The sequence below is a fragment of the Chlamydotis macqueenii genome, chromosome 3 (genome assembly GCF_036417535.1).
Source record: "Chlamydotis macqueenii isolate bChlMac1 chromosome 3, bChlMac1.mat, whole genome shotgun sequence".
NCBI lineage: Eukaryota > Metazoa > Chordata > Aves > Otidiformes > Otididae > Chlamydotis > Chlamydotis macqueenii.
Genome location: NC_141558.1, coordinates 58,670,595 through 58,686,071, shown reverse-complemented (window position 1 = coordinate 58,686,071; position 15,477 = coordinate 58,670,595). Strand labels below are relative to the sequence as shown.

General features: G+C 39.6%; 1 protein-coding gene across 13 annotated transcripts in view; it reads left to right on the top strand.

The window, feature by feature from the left end:
- Positions 1-15,477, top strand: part of PTPRK (protein tyrosine phosphatase receptor type K) — a 416,154-nt gene that overhangs the window by 311,259 nt on the left and 89,418 nt on the right. For all 13 annotated transcript variants that reach the window (XM_086743669.1, XM_086743658.1, XM_086743668.1 and 10 more), the window contains exon 8: positions 6,195-6,497. In XM_086743669.1, the coding sequence (XP_086599795.1) occupies positions 6,195-6,497 (303 nt within the window). The remainder of the gene's footprint in view (positions 1-6,194; positions 6,498-15,477) is intronic.

Sequence of the window (15,477 nt, the reverse complement as noted above, 5' to 3'; positions counted from 1 at the left end):
AATGTGTAACTCTAGTCCTGGCCTTTTCAATGAATGATACACTTTCATAAACAGCAATCTTAACTAAGTTTCTGATGTAAGGGAACTTAGTATCTATATAAAACCTTTCAACATGATTTGTCATTCACTGATAACAAAAGTAATAATTGAGAGTAATGCAACTGAAATGAGCAAGTGAGGAACCTTTCTTTATTGTTTTCTGACTGGACATTTGATAGCTAGTCCGGTTTGGATTGTACGTTCTAAAAATCACGGAATGATTTGGGTTGGAAAGGACTTTAAGGATCATCCAGTACCCATGCCCTGGGCAGGGACACCTTCCACTAGACCAGGTCGCTCAAAGCTCCATCCAACCTGGCCTTGAACACTTCCAGGGATGGGGCATCCACAGCTTCTCTAAGCAACCTGGTCCAGTGCCTCACCACTCCCGCAGTAAAGAACCACCTCCAGTGGTTTTCACTTACACCATTGCTCCGTGCTCTTATTAGGGGTCTTTTTAGAAGAATTCTTTAGAGCACCGGGACTGTAATGTTTCTTTTGAGTTTTGGGAACATTTTGTTTTGGTAGAACCTTGCATGAACCGAGGAAGCAGCAGGAGCCAGAGTGACATCTTACAATAATCCTCTTTTTATTTCCCACATGCCAAGGAGAGACCTATCCTGGAAAGGTCAGAAGAAGCCACAGGACGGAGAGGCTCATGTACTCATAAGAAGTAGTCTGGGGAATTCCAGTGGCTGTTCAGACTGAGAATATTAGAACAAAAATGAGAACTTTTTTTTTTCCTGTGTCATTTTTGGTTTAAAATGTAAGGGCAAGATAATTAAAGGAACCTCTGTTAGAAACACTGTGTTTTAAATTACAGGGTTACTATCTTAAGCCAGATGTACTCTACTTCTTTAATATTGTCATACATTTGCTTTTCTATGTCTTTATTTAATATAAGCCCCGCATCCCTTCACAGTTCCCTCAAACCTTATGCAAATGTATGCGTTATCTCACTCTCCAAGTCCAGGCAGCTTTCACCTCCTGTGTCACCAATGAAGGCAACAGGGGTCACTCTTAAACTTGATATGAATTTCAGTCCATGTGGTTAAAGCAGAAATTTGAAGTCAATTCCTCAGTGTAATGCTATACCAGAAAGAGTTCAAGGAGGGGGGATGGGGAGAAAGATCTGAAAGCCAACCCCAGTTAAAGAATTCTATACACAGGCAGTATATAGACAGTATATGGTGGTGTTCAGAAAGCACTGTCTTTATCTGAAATGTTTATGCTTTAAAATTTATCTGATTGTTTTCCATTTCATACGAACAAATGTGTGGTTCTTTCTGCTGGTCGGAAGATCTGATTCCCCCTCCGCTGCTAGGTAAATGGAAATGAAACAGTGTCTCACAATCAACATTTAGAATTTCTGAGAAAAGGCAGGATAAGGAAAGGACTTGTCATGCTTTACTAGCCTCATTTTATGGGATTTTTGTCACGATTTCAGGACATGTATGTGATTGACAGCAGGGTAATAAGTATTAGCATTAAACATAGGTTCTGAGGAAATGTATGCTTTCACCTCGCTGCTTCTGCAACTGTGACGGCTTTTGTTTTCACTGCCATCTCTGTGAAGGTAATCTCTGCAAAGAGGCTCTGATATTGACCTATTGTATCATGTGTTGCTTATCAAGCACTAAAGAAATTGAATTTCATTTTATCTATTACCTGGAGTGTCTTATTAAATCATCCTGCAGTTGAGAGGTGGTACGAGGTCAACAGGTTCAGTCTCTGTTGCCATCTATCCCTGGATTATTAACCTTTGGAGAATTACTAAAGCTGTTCTTTATTTTATCCCGTAAAGTTGGGTTAAATCTTCTCGATCCATAAATTGTTACGAGTGAGTACCACATGCATGTAATTATTTTACTTAATGCAGTTTTTTTTTGATAAGGAATGAGGACTTGGTTATCTCTATAAGCGTAGAGGTCTCTTCTATTATTCTGTTTTTTTCTTTTTTTCTTTTTTTCTTTTTTTCTTTTTTTTTTTTTAATATTCTCCCACTGCCTCTGTTTTTTGTTGGTTCAGTGAGAGTAAAAACAGTCAGATCAGATGATGGATCTGAGTCAGCTTGGTAGTATTCGTTTTCCAAGAGACAAAGGGAGGGTGATGAGGAGGAAGATAACTGAGTTGGATATTGCCAGGCATTGAGAAGAAAGGGCAGTTAGAGAAGCTGGCCATAAGCAGTGATGGGAATGGTGTGGAGGTCGTGGCAGCAGCCCTTGGGCAGGAAGGGTCTGGCAGAAAGGAGCCTGCCCTTAGCAGAGGGACTTGGGATGATATAAAGGTCAACTCCACCCGTCACCACCACCACCAAGTCGTCCGTATGCCTTTTTGCTGTATTTGTGTTGGAAGGCATGACTCTGCTAGTCAGGATGTTCACATTTAAGAGCTTGATACAGTCACAGGATACTGAATTTCCTGCCACAGCAAGAAGCCCTAAGTACTTTCTGCTATCACCACAAGGAACTGCCTCCAACGTTAAATATATTTTCTGCTGGACAAAGAGACTTGAAAAAAATAAATTATGAATATACCCTTCCTGAAATTTTAATTCTAAATACAAGGTTTAATGCAAAAAAAATATGCTATTTCACTCAAATTTCAAGCTATCAATCAAGAAATCTCTCAAATTGAGTAAGCCAAACTATTGTTTTTCAAATAACTTGTCCTTATGCTCAGATATTCGCTTAGTGTCTGGGCACTGTTACGCTTTTTCAAATTTGTTCTAAGAAAATCTGCAAAAACTCTTTAAAAAAGAACTGGAATTGAGGAGTGGAGTCAACATTTTGGTGGAGGCCCTAGCAAATAGAGTGTAAATGAGCTCTCTGAATTGCTGCTGCCAGCTGATGCTGTCTGATGGCCAGAGCACGGTGACCTGGGAGCTGGGTACTGTGTTGTGTTCTTATGGCCCCTGACAGTAAATTACCTTGTAGCTGTTAACCTTTTTGTGTCTTTTTCTTCGTTTCAGAAAAGGAATAACACCACTTCCCTGTCTCACAGGTGTAATTGGTAGATTAATGTTTGGAAAATATTAAGGGCACTCTGCTATTAATATTGAAGCTCCAACTGATAGGTTAAGAAATGCATAGAGATTTTGGGAGTGTCTTATTTCTTCCTTCTTTGGCATAGGGTGCTGATTTGACATCAGTAGTTCAACAAAAAAAAAAAAAAAGAGAAGTTATGGGCTTGAATGTCCATGTATTTTGGATAAAAGTTCTGGAAATGACTGAAAGAGGAAAGGTGAGAAAACAACAACTGGGAAGACAAGATATAAATTGATTTATTGTGATTAGTAGTACTGAAAAAGTGTCCAGATCTCTGGAAGAGAATGCATGAATTGAAATTAAATCATAGGAGGATTAAGAAAATGTTTCAGTAAAATGCAAACCCTTAAGTGTGATGGGGAGAGGGAAGAATGGCAGATGAGCACTTTTTTCTGCCCTCATCAAGAACAGACTTACTCTTAATGAGATGCTGAGATTTTTGGGAAACCCACTAAAAATTCAATAGTGTTTTACCTGAGAAAAATAATTATTTGAGATTGCTTCCTACTGAGGTGTTACAGATGGAGGCTTTGTGGTGTGGTAGTTTAAAACAATTGGTCTTTACCTCTAGAGATCCCCGAGATGAATGTTGCCCAGAAGCAAGAGTAAAATTGTATTTTTAAAGCATCGTTTTAGGAGCAGTGGGACAGTTGGCAGACTTTACCAAAGCTGTTGAGAGACTCTGCAGACTTTAATTACCATCTCAATATTGCAGAAGTTGTTTAATTTCTGCCAAAGAAGGGAATAGTTGTGAGAAATCGAGATCACACTCTGTCTTTCATTCTTTCCTTTCTGACATGTGAATAAAGGATGCTTTTCAGTATCTCCTCTGATGCTGTGACACATTTGTAAAATTTGCATAGAATTGTAAAATAATTTTTCTTTAAGATTAACAAAGGTTTTATTTTTTTCATCTCTTTTGAAAGTGCCATACAGCATAGTGAGAATGCAGTTTAAGTCTTGTCATGAAAGAAGCAAGATTAAAATGGAGTGCATTTTCTGTTACTGATTAGTCAGCGTCAGGCATTAATAGTTTCAGCCTTCGTGGCCAGACAACATGTATTATATCGTGTTTATTTCAGAGGCTCCAATAAATTTTGAATTCAGATTTGAATTCCAACTCTGGTGTGAGCGGTTGAAGACGCAACCTGGATTAGTAGAATAAAGAGGAAGTTATTAAAATGAGAAGAATCATTCAGTTTTAGAAGGAAAAATAAGCCTATACAAAAATTCCGTGGTGAAGGACATGTTTACTCTTTCAGGCCTCAAACTCTAGATCAGAGTATGTGTAACTAAGTTTTCCACTGGTGTTCATATGTGGAAAAGTCTGATGACATTTTTTTTTCTCTTTTAGCAGTTCTCTTCCTCTGTGACACTTGAGTGACTTCAGGTTTTTTCTAAGTGCTTGCAGTAGCCAAGGAAGTGCTGATTCTTTGAAGACTCTTAGAAGCTCCTTCAGTAGATTTACTGTGTTGCTACTTTTTTTTTTTTAATGACTGCCTCACACCTGTCTGTACTTGCTAAAGCACCAGCCATTGTTTACTCTGTAAAACCCCTTTTTTCCCCTCCTTCCCGTCAAGTCTTTTATCTCTCAAGGACCTTTTCAGTGCTGTCTTTCAGCTTCCAATCTCTATTGTCACAGTATACAATATGTTCACAAAGCTACTGCCCAGGAAGTCTGCTTATTCATTTGTATTTTTCACCATATATGAGATAAATCGGTAGTTAAGGGCAAAGGGAACCTGCTTCTCCAAAATCCAGAAAGGGAAGGATACATCATGGAAACAAATAGGTACAGTTTTAATCCTTAACAATCACCATGTTATTAGGAATACCTTTATGTTATATTTAGAATTCGATTGTTTTGGTGCTTGAAACTAAATGTTTGCAGTTTGTCTGGCAAACTACAGTGCTGAATGGATTACACTGATTCACATTTCCTTATTTCAATATGCCATCTGTGCTGTTGGCTGGCTGTTAGCCTGGCTGGGACTCTCAGTTCGTAAATGCAAGTTACAAAGAACTGTTATGCCCAGAAAGAGAAATCTTATATCTCACTTACTTGAATAATCTCGACTGTTTTGACCTTACACCAGCAAGGACACAAGGCTGAAGCTGTGCCTACAGCAGGCTTTATTTTCTCTGGTGAAGGAGGATATTTTAGCAGAGTATAAAGATCTCCTTGGTATATTTCCAGTGATACTCTAGTATATACAGTCATGGTCATGATTTTCATTGTGTAATTATTTTAATTAAGTTCAATGATAAAAGTTAGTCTTGCGTGAGGAAGGAGTGCACTAGAGAGACAATGAAAGATTGATGACAGCTTGGGGAGCATCACCTGCTCTGCTGGTGGAAATGTATGTGTGGAGGGCAGCTGAGCTTGGGTAGCAGGGCAGAGATTGCCATCTCAGAGCAATGTCCAAGCCAAGTTTTGGGGACCTGAAAAAAGTGGGATACAATGGGAATATAAAAAAAAAAATTTGTAATATTTCTGAAGGATTTTACTTGAATGAATAGCTTCATTACTGAAATAATACACGTTAATTAATATCTGCATCATTTTTTAACTGCTAGCTTAATAAGGTAATTAATATAATTAGTATACAGCGTTGCTTGGTGGCATGATAAATCATAGTGTAGTGAATGTTGACTCTATACCACTATGATGTATTATCTAATTTACACAGGTAAAAAAGAAAACGTAAGGGGGAAATCAAGATGGGAAGCCAGCAGTGGCAGCTGGGTGGCCTTTTGGACACTCTTCTTGCATCTACTTGCCTGTATTCTCAATTGCTTTGAATCAGTGCAATGTTAATTAACAGCTCTTTTTCTCACTGTTGCTTAGTCTTAATCACTGAAAATATCAGTGCAGATTGAAACCTGCAAAGACAGCCTGGAAAATAACGAAATGAAAACACAGAGACTGTGACAGGTTTTTTCTCTTCAGGGTACCTGTACAAAGGATGATACTTCTGGTAATAAGTCTGTATGTATTGGGTATGTCCTTTGCTTTCACATTCCTGGAGGTGTCATCTACCAGTTACAGTTCAATGCAAGGATGAAGATTGTTAATGATGTTTTTCTTCATTATACTCTGTCTTCTAGAACCTATGAGAACACCGAAAACTCTGAAGATTGCTGAGATTCAGGCCAGACATATAGCTGTGGACTGGGAATCTCTGGGTTACAACATCACTCGTTGCCACACTTTCAATGTCACTATATGCTACCACTACTTCTGTGGACACAACGAGAGCAAGGCAGACTGCTTGGATATGGATCCCAAAGCACCCCAGCACGTTGTGGATCATCTGCCTCCCTACACAAATGTCAGCCTCAAAATGATCTTAACCAACCCGGAAGGGAGGAAGGAGAGCGAGGAGACCATTATCCAGACAGATGAAGATGGTATGTGTAAACGCTGTTATGGAAATTACATCCAAGTCCAGTCTGGACAGGTGGAAGGAAATGACTGTGTGTTACAATATGTGTCCCAAAGGATGGAAGTTCTCTTCTATTAATGTACTAATTAGCCCTAAAACAGTAGCTTTAAAAGTATTGTAGCTGTCACCCTGCATATATAGCCCAAACGGTCCATGTAGCACAAGCCAAACTCAATCTGGAGCACCTCTCTTATGAGGACAGGCTGAGAGAGTTGGGGCTGTTCAGCCTGGAGAAGAGGAGGCTCCGGGGAGACCTGATAGTGGTCTTCCAGTACCTCAAGGGGGCCTACAAGAAAGATAGGGAAAGGCTGTTTAGTAGGGCCTGTTGCAATAGGACGAGAGGTAATGGTTTTAAAATAGAGGGGGGTAGATTTAGATTGGAAATTAGGAAGAAATTTTTTACGATGCGAGTTATAGAACACTGGAACAGGTTGCCCATAGGGGTGGTGGAGGCTCCATCCCTGGAAACGTTCAAGGCCAGGCTGGATGAGGCTCTGAGCAACCTGATCTAGTTGGGGATGTCCCTGCTCCTTGCAGGGGGGTTGGACTAGATGACCTTTGAAGGTCCCTTCCAACCCTAACCATTCTATGATTCTATGATTCAATCTCTCTCTTGCAAGAAAAAGGAGGGTGGCTTCCCCGTCATTCCAAAAATGTGCTAATGCAGGTGACAAGAAACACGTGGTGGTGTTAGGTGAAGGCTTCTTCACAGTATTAAGTGTAGTATTTGGAAATTAATTTAATTCTGTAAATTTATATTTAATATTGAGTTCAGTTCTAAAGACTATTCACGATTTAAAACCTCTTCAACAAGTGTATTTGAGCAATAGTTTATGTTGCAGGTTACAGCATATAGTATGTGTTAACTGTTTGGAGATGATCAGAGGGCTGGAGCATCTCTCCTATGAAAACAAGTTGAGAGATTTGGGGTTGTTCACCCTGGAAGAAGAGAAGGCTCCGGGGAGACGTTATAGCAGCCTTCCAATACCTGAAGGGGGCTTATAGGAAAGATGGAGAGAAACTCTTCAGCAGGGCCTGTTGTGATAGGACGAGGGGTAAAGGTTTTAAAATCAAAAAGGGTAGATTTAGACTAGATACAAGGAAAAAAATGTTTTGGAATGAGGGTGGTGGAACACTGGAACAGGTTGCCCAGAGGGGTGGTAGATGCCACATCGCTGGAAACATTCAAGGCCAGGTTGGATAGGGCTCTGAGCAACGTGATCTGGTTGGAGATGTCCCTGCTCCTTGCAAGAGGGTTGGACTAGATGGCCTTTCAAGGTCCCTTCCAACCAAAACTACTTAGATTTCATTAAAATATTTGTAAAAACAAAATGATAGTAGATACTGCCAGTGGTGGAATGGAGGCTTTCAGCCATCTCAGAGGATCAAAGGTGTGTTCACACCTGCATCTCTCCTTGAGGTCTCATAGCAATAGAAAACTGAGTTCTGTAGTTGACTGCTGATGTGTATACTGCTAGTTTAGTCCCGTGTCCAGGTGATGAAGTATCTGTCTAAAACTGTTTTAAAACACAGTTTGCAGCCTGAAGCAGAACTCAGATTAAAAATTTGAGAGCTACAGGAAGACACATGACTCTGTGCCCTGCGTATTTCACATGTGATCAAAAGTAGCCTCATTGTCGTGATGATTTTTTGCAGATTTTGTAGAATTATCATGATGTTAATTACATAGTGGGATTATTATCAGTGATTCATTTATGAGAAGGAAAATAGAGGGCTCAGGATTTTTCTACATTTTTACAAAAAACATTATTTAGAAGTAGCCACTAATTACATGATTATCTGAAACTGTGCACTTGTGTTCTGTACTTTTCATAAATAGGAACTTTGAAAACTCCAGATGACAACAACAGATAATTAACTTTTTTCTTAGCTTTTCTGTAGTGCAGCTTTCTTTCCAATGCCATTCTTTCTTACAAGGATCTGCTAATCAAGTAAAAACTTTGTAGACTGTTGGAGTTAAAGGTGTCTACCCCACATTTTCTTGTCTGTCTTTATCTTTGCCATTTTGCCTTCATCTTCCGTTGCTTTGCACATCTTTCCCCATGCTCCTAGCTCTCTGTCTCTTCTCTTTTCTTTTTTTGGTGTTGTTTTGTTTTAATCTTTCCCTTTGTCTCTCTTCTTCTATAATTTCACCTCCTCCCTTCTGCTAGGAGCTTTACACACATTTGAAATTCTGGGATTCCCTAAATGCAGAGGATTTCAGACTTTTGTGGGGCTTTGATATGAGCCAGCGAGGATCTCTGGTTGTCTTTCACAAAGATTCACTTTTATGTAAGGCTGCGAAGCTGGGCCAGACCTCCCAGAGTGGTGAGTGATAACTGAGCAGTATATGGTACTAAGAGTAGAATTAACTCAGGAAACAGTTAGTAGAAGAACAGGGTAAGATTCAGCAGCTGTGCTTCACACCTTTGGAGCCGTGACTGATAAATGAAGGTTTTAATAGCTTGTAATTCAGTATCTGCAAGAAGGCAAAGCCAGGAATATCAGTCTGAAGATAACCTCCTTTCTGACCAGAGCTGGATCTGAATACTTGGTAGTTTTAAGTATTTCTGTTTAACTTGGATAGATGGAATTATTCTTTAAAATATATTGCAGTAATTTGCAAAAAGCTGTATTCCACATAAAAATTAAGCCCTTGAGCAATACACTGCTAAACAAGTTATGCAAAAAGATGAAAACAAGGAGATTTGTCAGTGTTTTATGGGTGAAACAACATCTTTCATGTTGGGGAGAAACCACACCATCACTAAGATTTGGGAGAAAGCTCTTCTGAGTACCCAGGCTCTCAGCATTATCCGTGCCATGACAGGGACTCACTGCTTCACCTGGCTTGTGTAGGAGATGGACAGTGTTTGAAGGATTTGATAAAGGAAAAAGGGTGAGGCTTGCACAAGCTGGGGATGCATATGTGCTGGGCCATGATGATGTTTGGCATTTCAAACAAAGTACAAGAACCAGCAGTGAATTTATCCCTTAGCCTGAATCAGCAGCATGCACATGTTCTCGGAGCTGCTTGTTCACAAGGGCACTGCGAAACTCAGAGGGACCCTTTTAGGAGCAGTGGATGGTGAATGGGTTTAAAGCAGATAAATGCTTCCTTAATTTTTAATTGGAAACAGATGCAAAAAGCAGTAGATTAACAGGAATAGTGGCATGAGCTCTGAGAGGGCAGCTACAGAGAGAGCAAATCGTGAAGCTCAAAGTGTTCAGTGGTGATTTTATAACTAGTAAGGGAGTGTGTCAGCTAACAGCAGGCAAACAGCTAATTGAAAAAGATCGTTTGGAATAAGATAAGTACCCATTTTGGGGCTTAAAGTATACCAAAGCTTTGGTCTAAGCCAAAGGACACGCTCATTGGACACAAATGAGGCCCCCTGATCTTTCAGAGAGTATGGCTCATTTCAGCTCCACGCAGAGAGATCTAGACCTGCGATGCAGGGTTAAGACACCAACTGTCCAACCATTACTCATACTTCTGGGAAAACTCCAGCAGACTCTCTGGGAAACAGCAGAGAAAGGGAGAAGTGTTATAATTAGAGGATCAAAAAAAAAAAAAAAAGAAATACTTAGCGTACTTTCTAAATGTTTGAAGAGGAAATACCTTCCACCTACTTTGAGGGAGGATTTAATGGAAATAGTTGACATTTAGTATTTTTCTGTGGTTGATACTAGGGCTGTAAGTTACCTTTACAAAAAAAAAAGAAAAAAATTTTTTCTCCTCCATTCCCTGTTTGATATGAGAAGCACTTTTCCTTTGTACTTTTTCGGGTTGTTCTGGCATCCCAGGAAAATATTGGGAGGGGAAAAAGAGGAGGTAGAAAATATGCTTGGATCAAAGAAAACTAACAAATAAACAGTGTTTAAAGGCACTTTGGAAAAATATAGATATAAAACTCTGCTAGTAGCATTGTAAAAGTAACACAGATTATCCCACCTGAGTGAAAAGTTAATGCAGTGAGATGAGCAGGCAGTCTGTCCAGTGCTGCGAAGATTGCTTGAAATGGCCAACTGTCTCAAAAAATGTGTGACACATCTGGCCGAGTGGCGTGTGCATGGATGTCAAGTGAACCTGGTATACTAATCCTATTGGGAAAAAAATGGCAAATGATTATGCTTAATAAAGAGAAACCCATGACTAAGAGATGAAAGTTTACATGTGAAATTGTCTGTAAATGCCGCTGCTAAAGGTTTTGACACCCCAGTCCTTGACCAAAAAGGGAGACCAGTGACCTAAGTGTCATGAGCAGTGACAAAATTTAGTGTCAATAGTTTTATGTTTTAGCAGCAGTGAACTGAAACTGATTGTAGCTGACCTACTGCCATTGGTAAGAGGAGCCTGGGATAACCTATTTGTCCTTCAGCTCGTGAAAATAACCCCACTTTTTTTTTTCCAGATGGTAGGTAAGATTTGCTATCGGCATATCATCAAGAGAGAGAAAAAATGGTTGCAGAAAGACATGTGAGCACTTTTTGTTAAAGACATCAGGAAAGCTGATTTGTGAGAAAGTAAGAAAAATATTGAAATTATTAGCAGGGATTTATTTTAAACTTACACTAAACAAATGACAAATGAATTAAGCTGTTTTTAAGATATTGCAGAAACTAGAAATACAAGATAGGTTTTATATTAATAGCTCAGGAAAAATTGGCCTGAAAACACAGAATTATTTACCCTGGCTGAAACAACCTCCTGCTTTTGTTTCCTTTAGATACCTATATTAGAAGCATTATAGCTGAAAAAGTGATACTGCATATGGAATTTGTTGTTGAGATAGTGTGTTTGATATAATGATGCCCAGAAATTGGCCAGAATTAGCAGCTACTTCAGCAGTGCGCAGTGGAATGAGGGCTTACACCCGGCCCCATGAGTTCCCATTATTCCTAAGCCATGTGCTAGCTGAAAGCACTCTCCAAATATTGATTTGCTTATTTTTAGGAAGTTGTAACGTGTGTGACTATGTGAGGTTATTTCACCCTGACGTGGAGAAACATTTCCAAATTCCAGAAATGAGGAGTAATTAAGTCAGCATTTGGTGTAAAAAGGCTTTAAACAAAATACTGCGTTAGGTGCCTGAGCGCCCGAATTCAACAAATCCAGAACTCATGAATTTAATCCCTTTTGATATTTGTGCCAGTATCCACAGTGATTGCTGCTGCTGCTGAGACTAATCAGTCTCTATCAGCTTGCTTACTAGCTTGATTGTAAGCATTTATGTTTGGTTTGTTACGTTAGTAATTTCACATAGGCTGGAAGGTAAGGGGTCTCGTCACAGGCATGAGCGGGTCGATGCCCGTGCAGTCCAGCAGTGGCCCCAGGTGGGTGACACAGACATGTGCAGGGTTGTGGGCCTTTGCCTGGGGAGCACAGCCCAGTGGTCCCCTGATGCCCACCGCCTGGGGAAGGCAGCACCCCTGCCACCTCTTAGGGCGCCCATGCCAGCCCTGCTGCTCCAGGAGGGGAGAGATGATGGACCAAAGAGCACGTGCAGCAAAGGAGACTGTTGATAGACAACCAATTTTCTTCTCAGTAGCACTGAATAGCATTTTGTTCTTCACTGCAAATGGTACAACTTGAGTGGTCAACTTGAGTGGTCAGGGCCACGAAGATGATAAAAGCGCTGGAGCACCTCTCCTATGAGGACAGGCTGAGAGAGTTGGGGCTGTTCAGCCTGGAGAAGAGGAGGCTCCGGGGAGACCTGATAGCGGTCTTCCAGTACCTCAAGGGGGCCTACAAGAAAGATGGGGAAAGGCTGTTCAGTAGGGCCCGTTGCGATAGGACGAGGGGTAGTGGTTTTAAAATAGAGGGGGGTAGATTTAGATTAGAAATTAGGAAAAAATTTTTTACGATGCGAGTTATAGAACACTGGAACAGGTTGCCCAGAAAGGTGGTGGAGGCCTCATCCCTGGAAACGTTCAAGGCCAGGCTGGATGAGGCTCTGAGCAACCTGATCTAGTTGGGGATGTCCCTGCTCCTTGCAGGGGGTTTGGACTAGATGACCTTTGAAGGTCCCTTCCAACCCGAACCATTCTATGATCCTATGATTCTATGGTTTCCAAATAAGTCATTTTTTGTCACCACCTTTGGTGTAAATACTCTCATGGTAAAGACTAGTAATAGCAATTCTGATTTTTTTTTTTTTCCTTTTTATTGTTTAAAATTTGCTTCCGTTTAAGCCTTAGTCTGGAGTTGTAATAAAGCATGAACTTAAAATGGTAAATCCCTCAGACAAAGCCAGTGGAAAGGTGGGCCATTTTAATTGCTTGTAATATTTAAACAGTAGAAGAGATTGACTGTCACTATCTCCTGAAAATGAGCATCTGCCTTTGGAGAAAGGCTGTAAGTTTGCTGATACACTTTACTTTTTGAGTACCACAAATGAATTTTTCCCAGTATAACCATGCATGTATCTGCACATAGCCTTTATGTATAGCATAATAATACTCTGCACGGCTTTCATGGAGTATAATAATAATAAAAATACTCCGTTTACACGCACTTTTGTTGTGTAGCAGGAAAACTGAAGCAATATAAATTCATTTATATAGTGGTTGGTGTCAGTTAATATGTTTTTCTTCCAGAAGTCATGTATTGTAATATAAATTTCCCATTAAGTTAGTGTAGGACAATGTTTAGGTGACAGTAGTTGTAAATAACTATTTGTGACTGTGACATAATTTACTACAAATATATTACTTTAAAATGAATTGGTTTGATGTCAGATTGATGGCTTGTACTTTTATTATGCATAGTATTTATAAAAGTCCACCATCCCACATGTCTATAGAAGAAAATACTATCAGTTATTCACCATACGAATATATAACTTCATTTAAAGGGCGCTGGAGATGCACGTAAATAGTGAAAGAAAAGCTTGTGATGTTTCTGCTATAAAATCTTGCTGAAATTCCCTTTGAATTTGTTTTATGTTAATTTTATATATACCTCTTTGTATACGTATTTATAGGAAGAATTTTTTTTTTTTTAATTTAAGTTCAGAATTTTCTGAAACCCCATACAGTTAAACCCACCTAAATGATTTCACTTTTTCAGAGAAGTGTAAATCTTGACTTGTTGGAAGTTTAGCATAGAATAATGCATGTGAAAGAAAAAATGATTACTGTTGTCACTGAGAGATGGTGGGGTCACACTTCACAAGGTCAGCAGATGGAAAGAAAATCAATGGGACCAGAATCTTTTTAAAGAGAGGCCAAAAGGTCCAAGTCCAACTCCTCTAACAGCTACTTACACTTTTTAAATTATTCAGATACCTGCCCATTGATAGGGCATCTTAAGTAACATACTTCACCTTAATATACACTTGTAATAGTCCTGAGTGTTTTAATTTAGTCTAGACTATCTGTAAGTCCAAGGCGAAGCACAAGAGCTCGCGTAGGAAGAAGAATGGGAGTTGAGAGGGCAGGAAGGAGGCACTATGTTGGTTGATGGCGCTTCTGCAGATGCATGCACCAGCCTGAAGAAGGCCTTTTGGGCTGTTTGTGAGGAGGTTTCCAAAAGCTGTTATTGGCACAAGGATGATGTTTACCTGACTTTTCCACCTGAGTCCTTGCTAAATATCGTGTAAAAGAGAAGGCTCTTAACACTGATTTGGAAAGGTGAAGCTAAGGTATTTCTGAAGTCCTTAGAGTTCTGCTGGGAGTCATAGGGAATAGACAGCAATAGTTACCTCCATGGAGAGATGCAGTTTGAGTCTTCAAAGTAGTGTTACCAACAAATTACCTTGCTGTTTTTCTTTTGTTGGTGGTTTTTTATTTGTTTGGTTTTTTTTTTTAATTAATTTTAGGCTTTTTTAAATTTCTGCTTTTAACTAATTCTCACCTGAGAACAAAAACATAAAACCACAAATAATGACATTTAGGCATTATTTTAACTAACCCAACTGTTGAGTGTGCCTACTCACAGATACTCTATTCTTAAGCAAATTCCTTTGCTCCTGGTTTTTATCTTTGCTCACTTCCCTTTGCCCCTGTGGGAAAGCTGTGCAATTATAAGATGTTTTTACTGTGGTTGAACTGAAAAGTAGAAGGGAAAAAATAATTTAAAATCCATCAAAACATGTCCTTCAAACTAAAATTAATATATATTCCTTTTTCTAGGCATTTGAATTTTTATTTCTTTCTTTGTTTTAATTCCACTTGAGCTCTGAAATAATTTAAGCTGATCCCAAGCTTCGTTTTTCGTGAATTTGTGGGGTTGGGTGAGGTTTGTGGGAACTACTGTTCTCTTTTACTAGACACTTGCTGTCTTTTACATTCTGACATTATTTTTACTGGGATTCCCAGCAATCTGCTCATTGCTGTGCTAACTTCTGTTCTTACGCCCTTCCCATGCCAGTGGGAAGAGAAGCATGAAACTAACTGGGATCATGTAGTTCCAGTCAGTTTAACATTGCTGCTGCTGCCACAAGCAACGAGTTTGATATTGCAGGAGAAGAAAACAGTCATGCTATGTGATGAGCCTAGAGGCTTCTCCCACTTGGGTGTTTAAACAGAAAATGTAGGAGGCTTTATGCAACCCTCAAACGTAGAGCCCTGCACCCAGTTTCAATTGAATATGAAACATGTTCTTTAAAAGCACCATGCAAAAAATATTTTGTAGGTTTTTGAGCAATTGTGTCTTTTTTTCTTTTTACCTCACATGCTTTAATGGTCTTTAATGTCAAATTTCATATTCGATGTCCATGCCCCGGTGTATTTCTGTGTTTTCTCCCACACACAGATGTACATGCATGCACGTGAACATACGCACACACCCTGCCCCCGCTACATGTGCATACATCTTCCAGGGAAAATGTCATGTGCATCGGGGCATACCTCACTTGATGTAGAGGAGAAAAACAGAAGAGCATTCCCATGAAAAACAAGGCGTTGCCTACAGTGAATCTCTCTGTGCCACGTAGGGCATA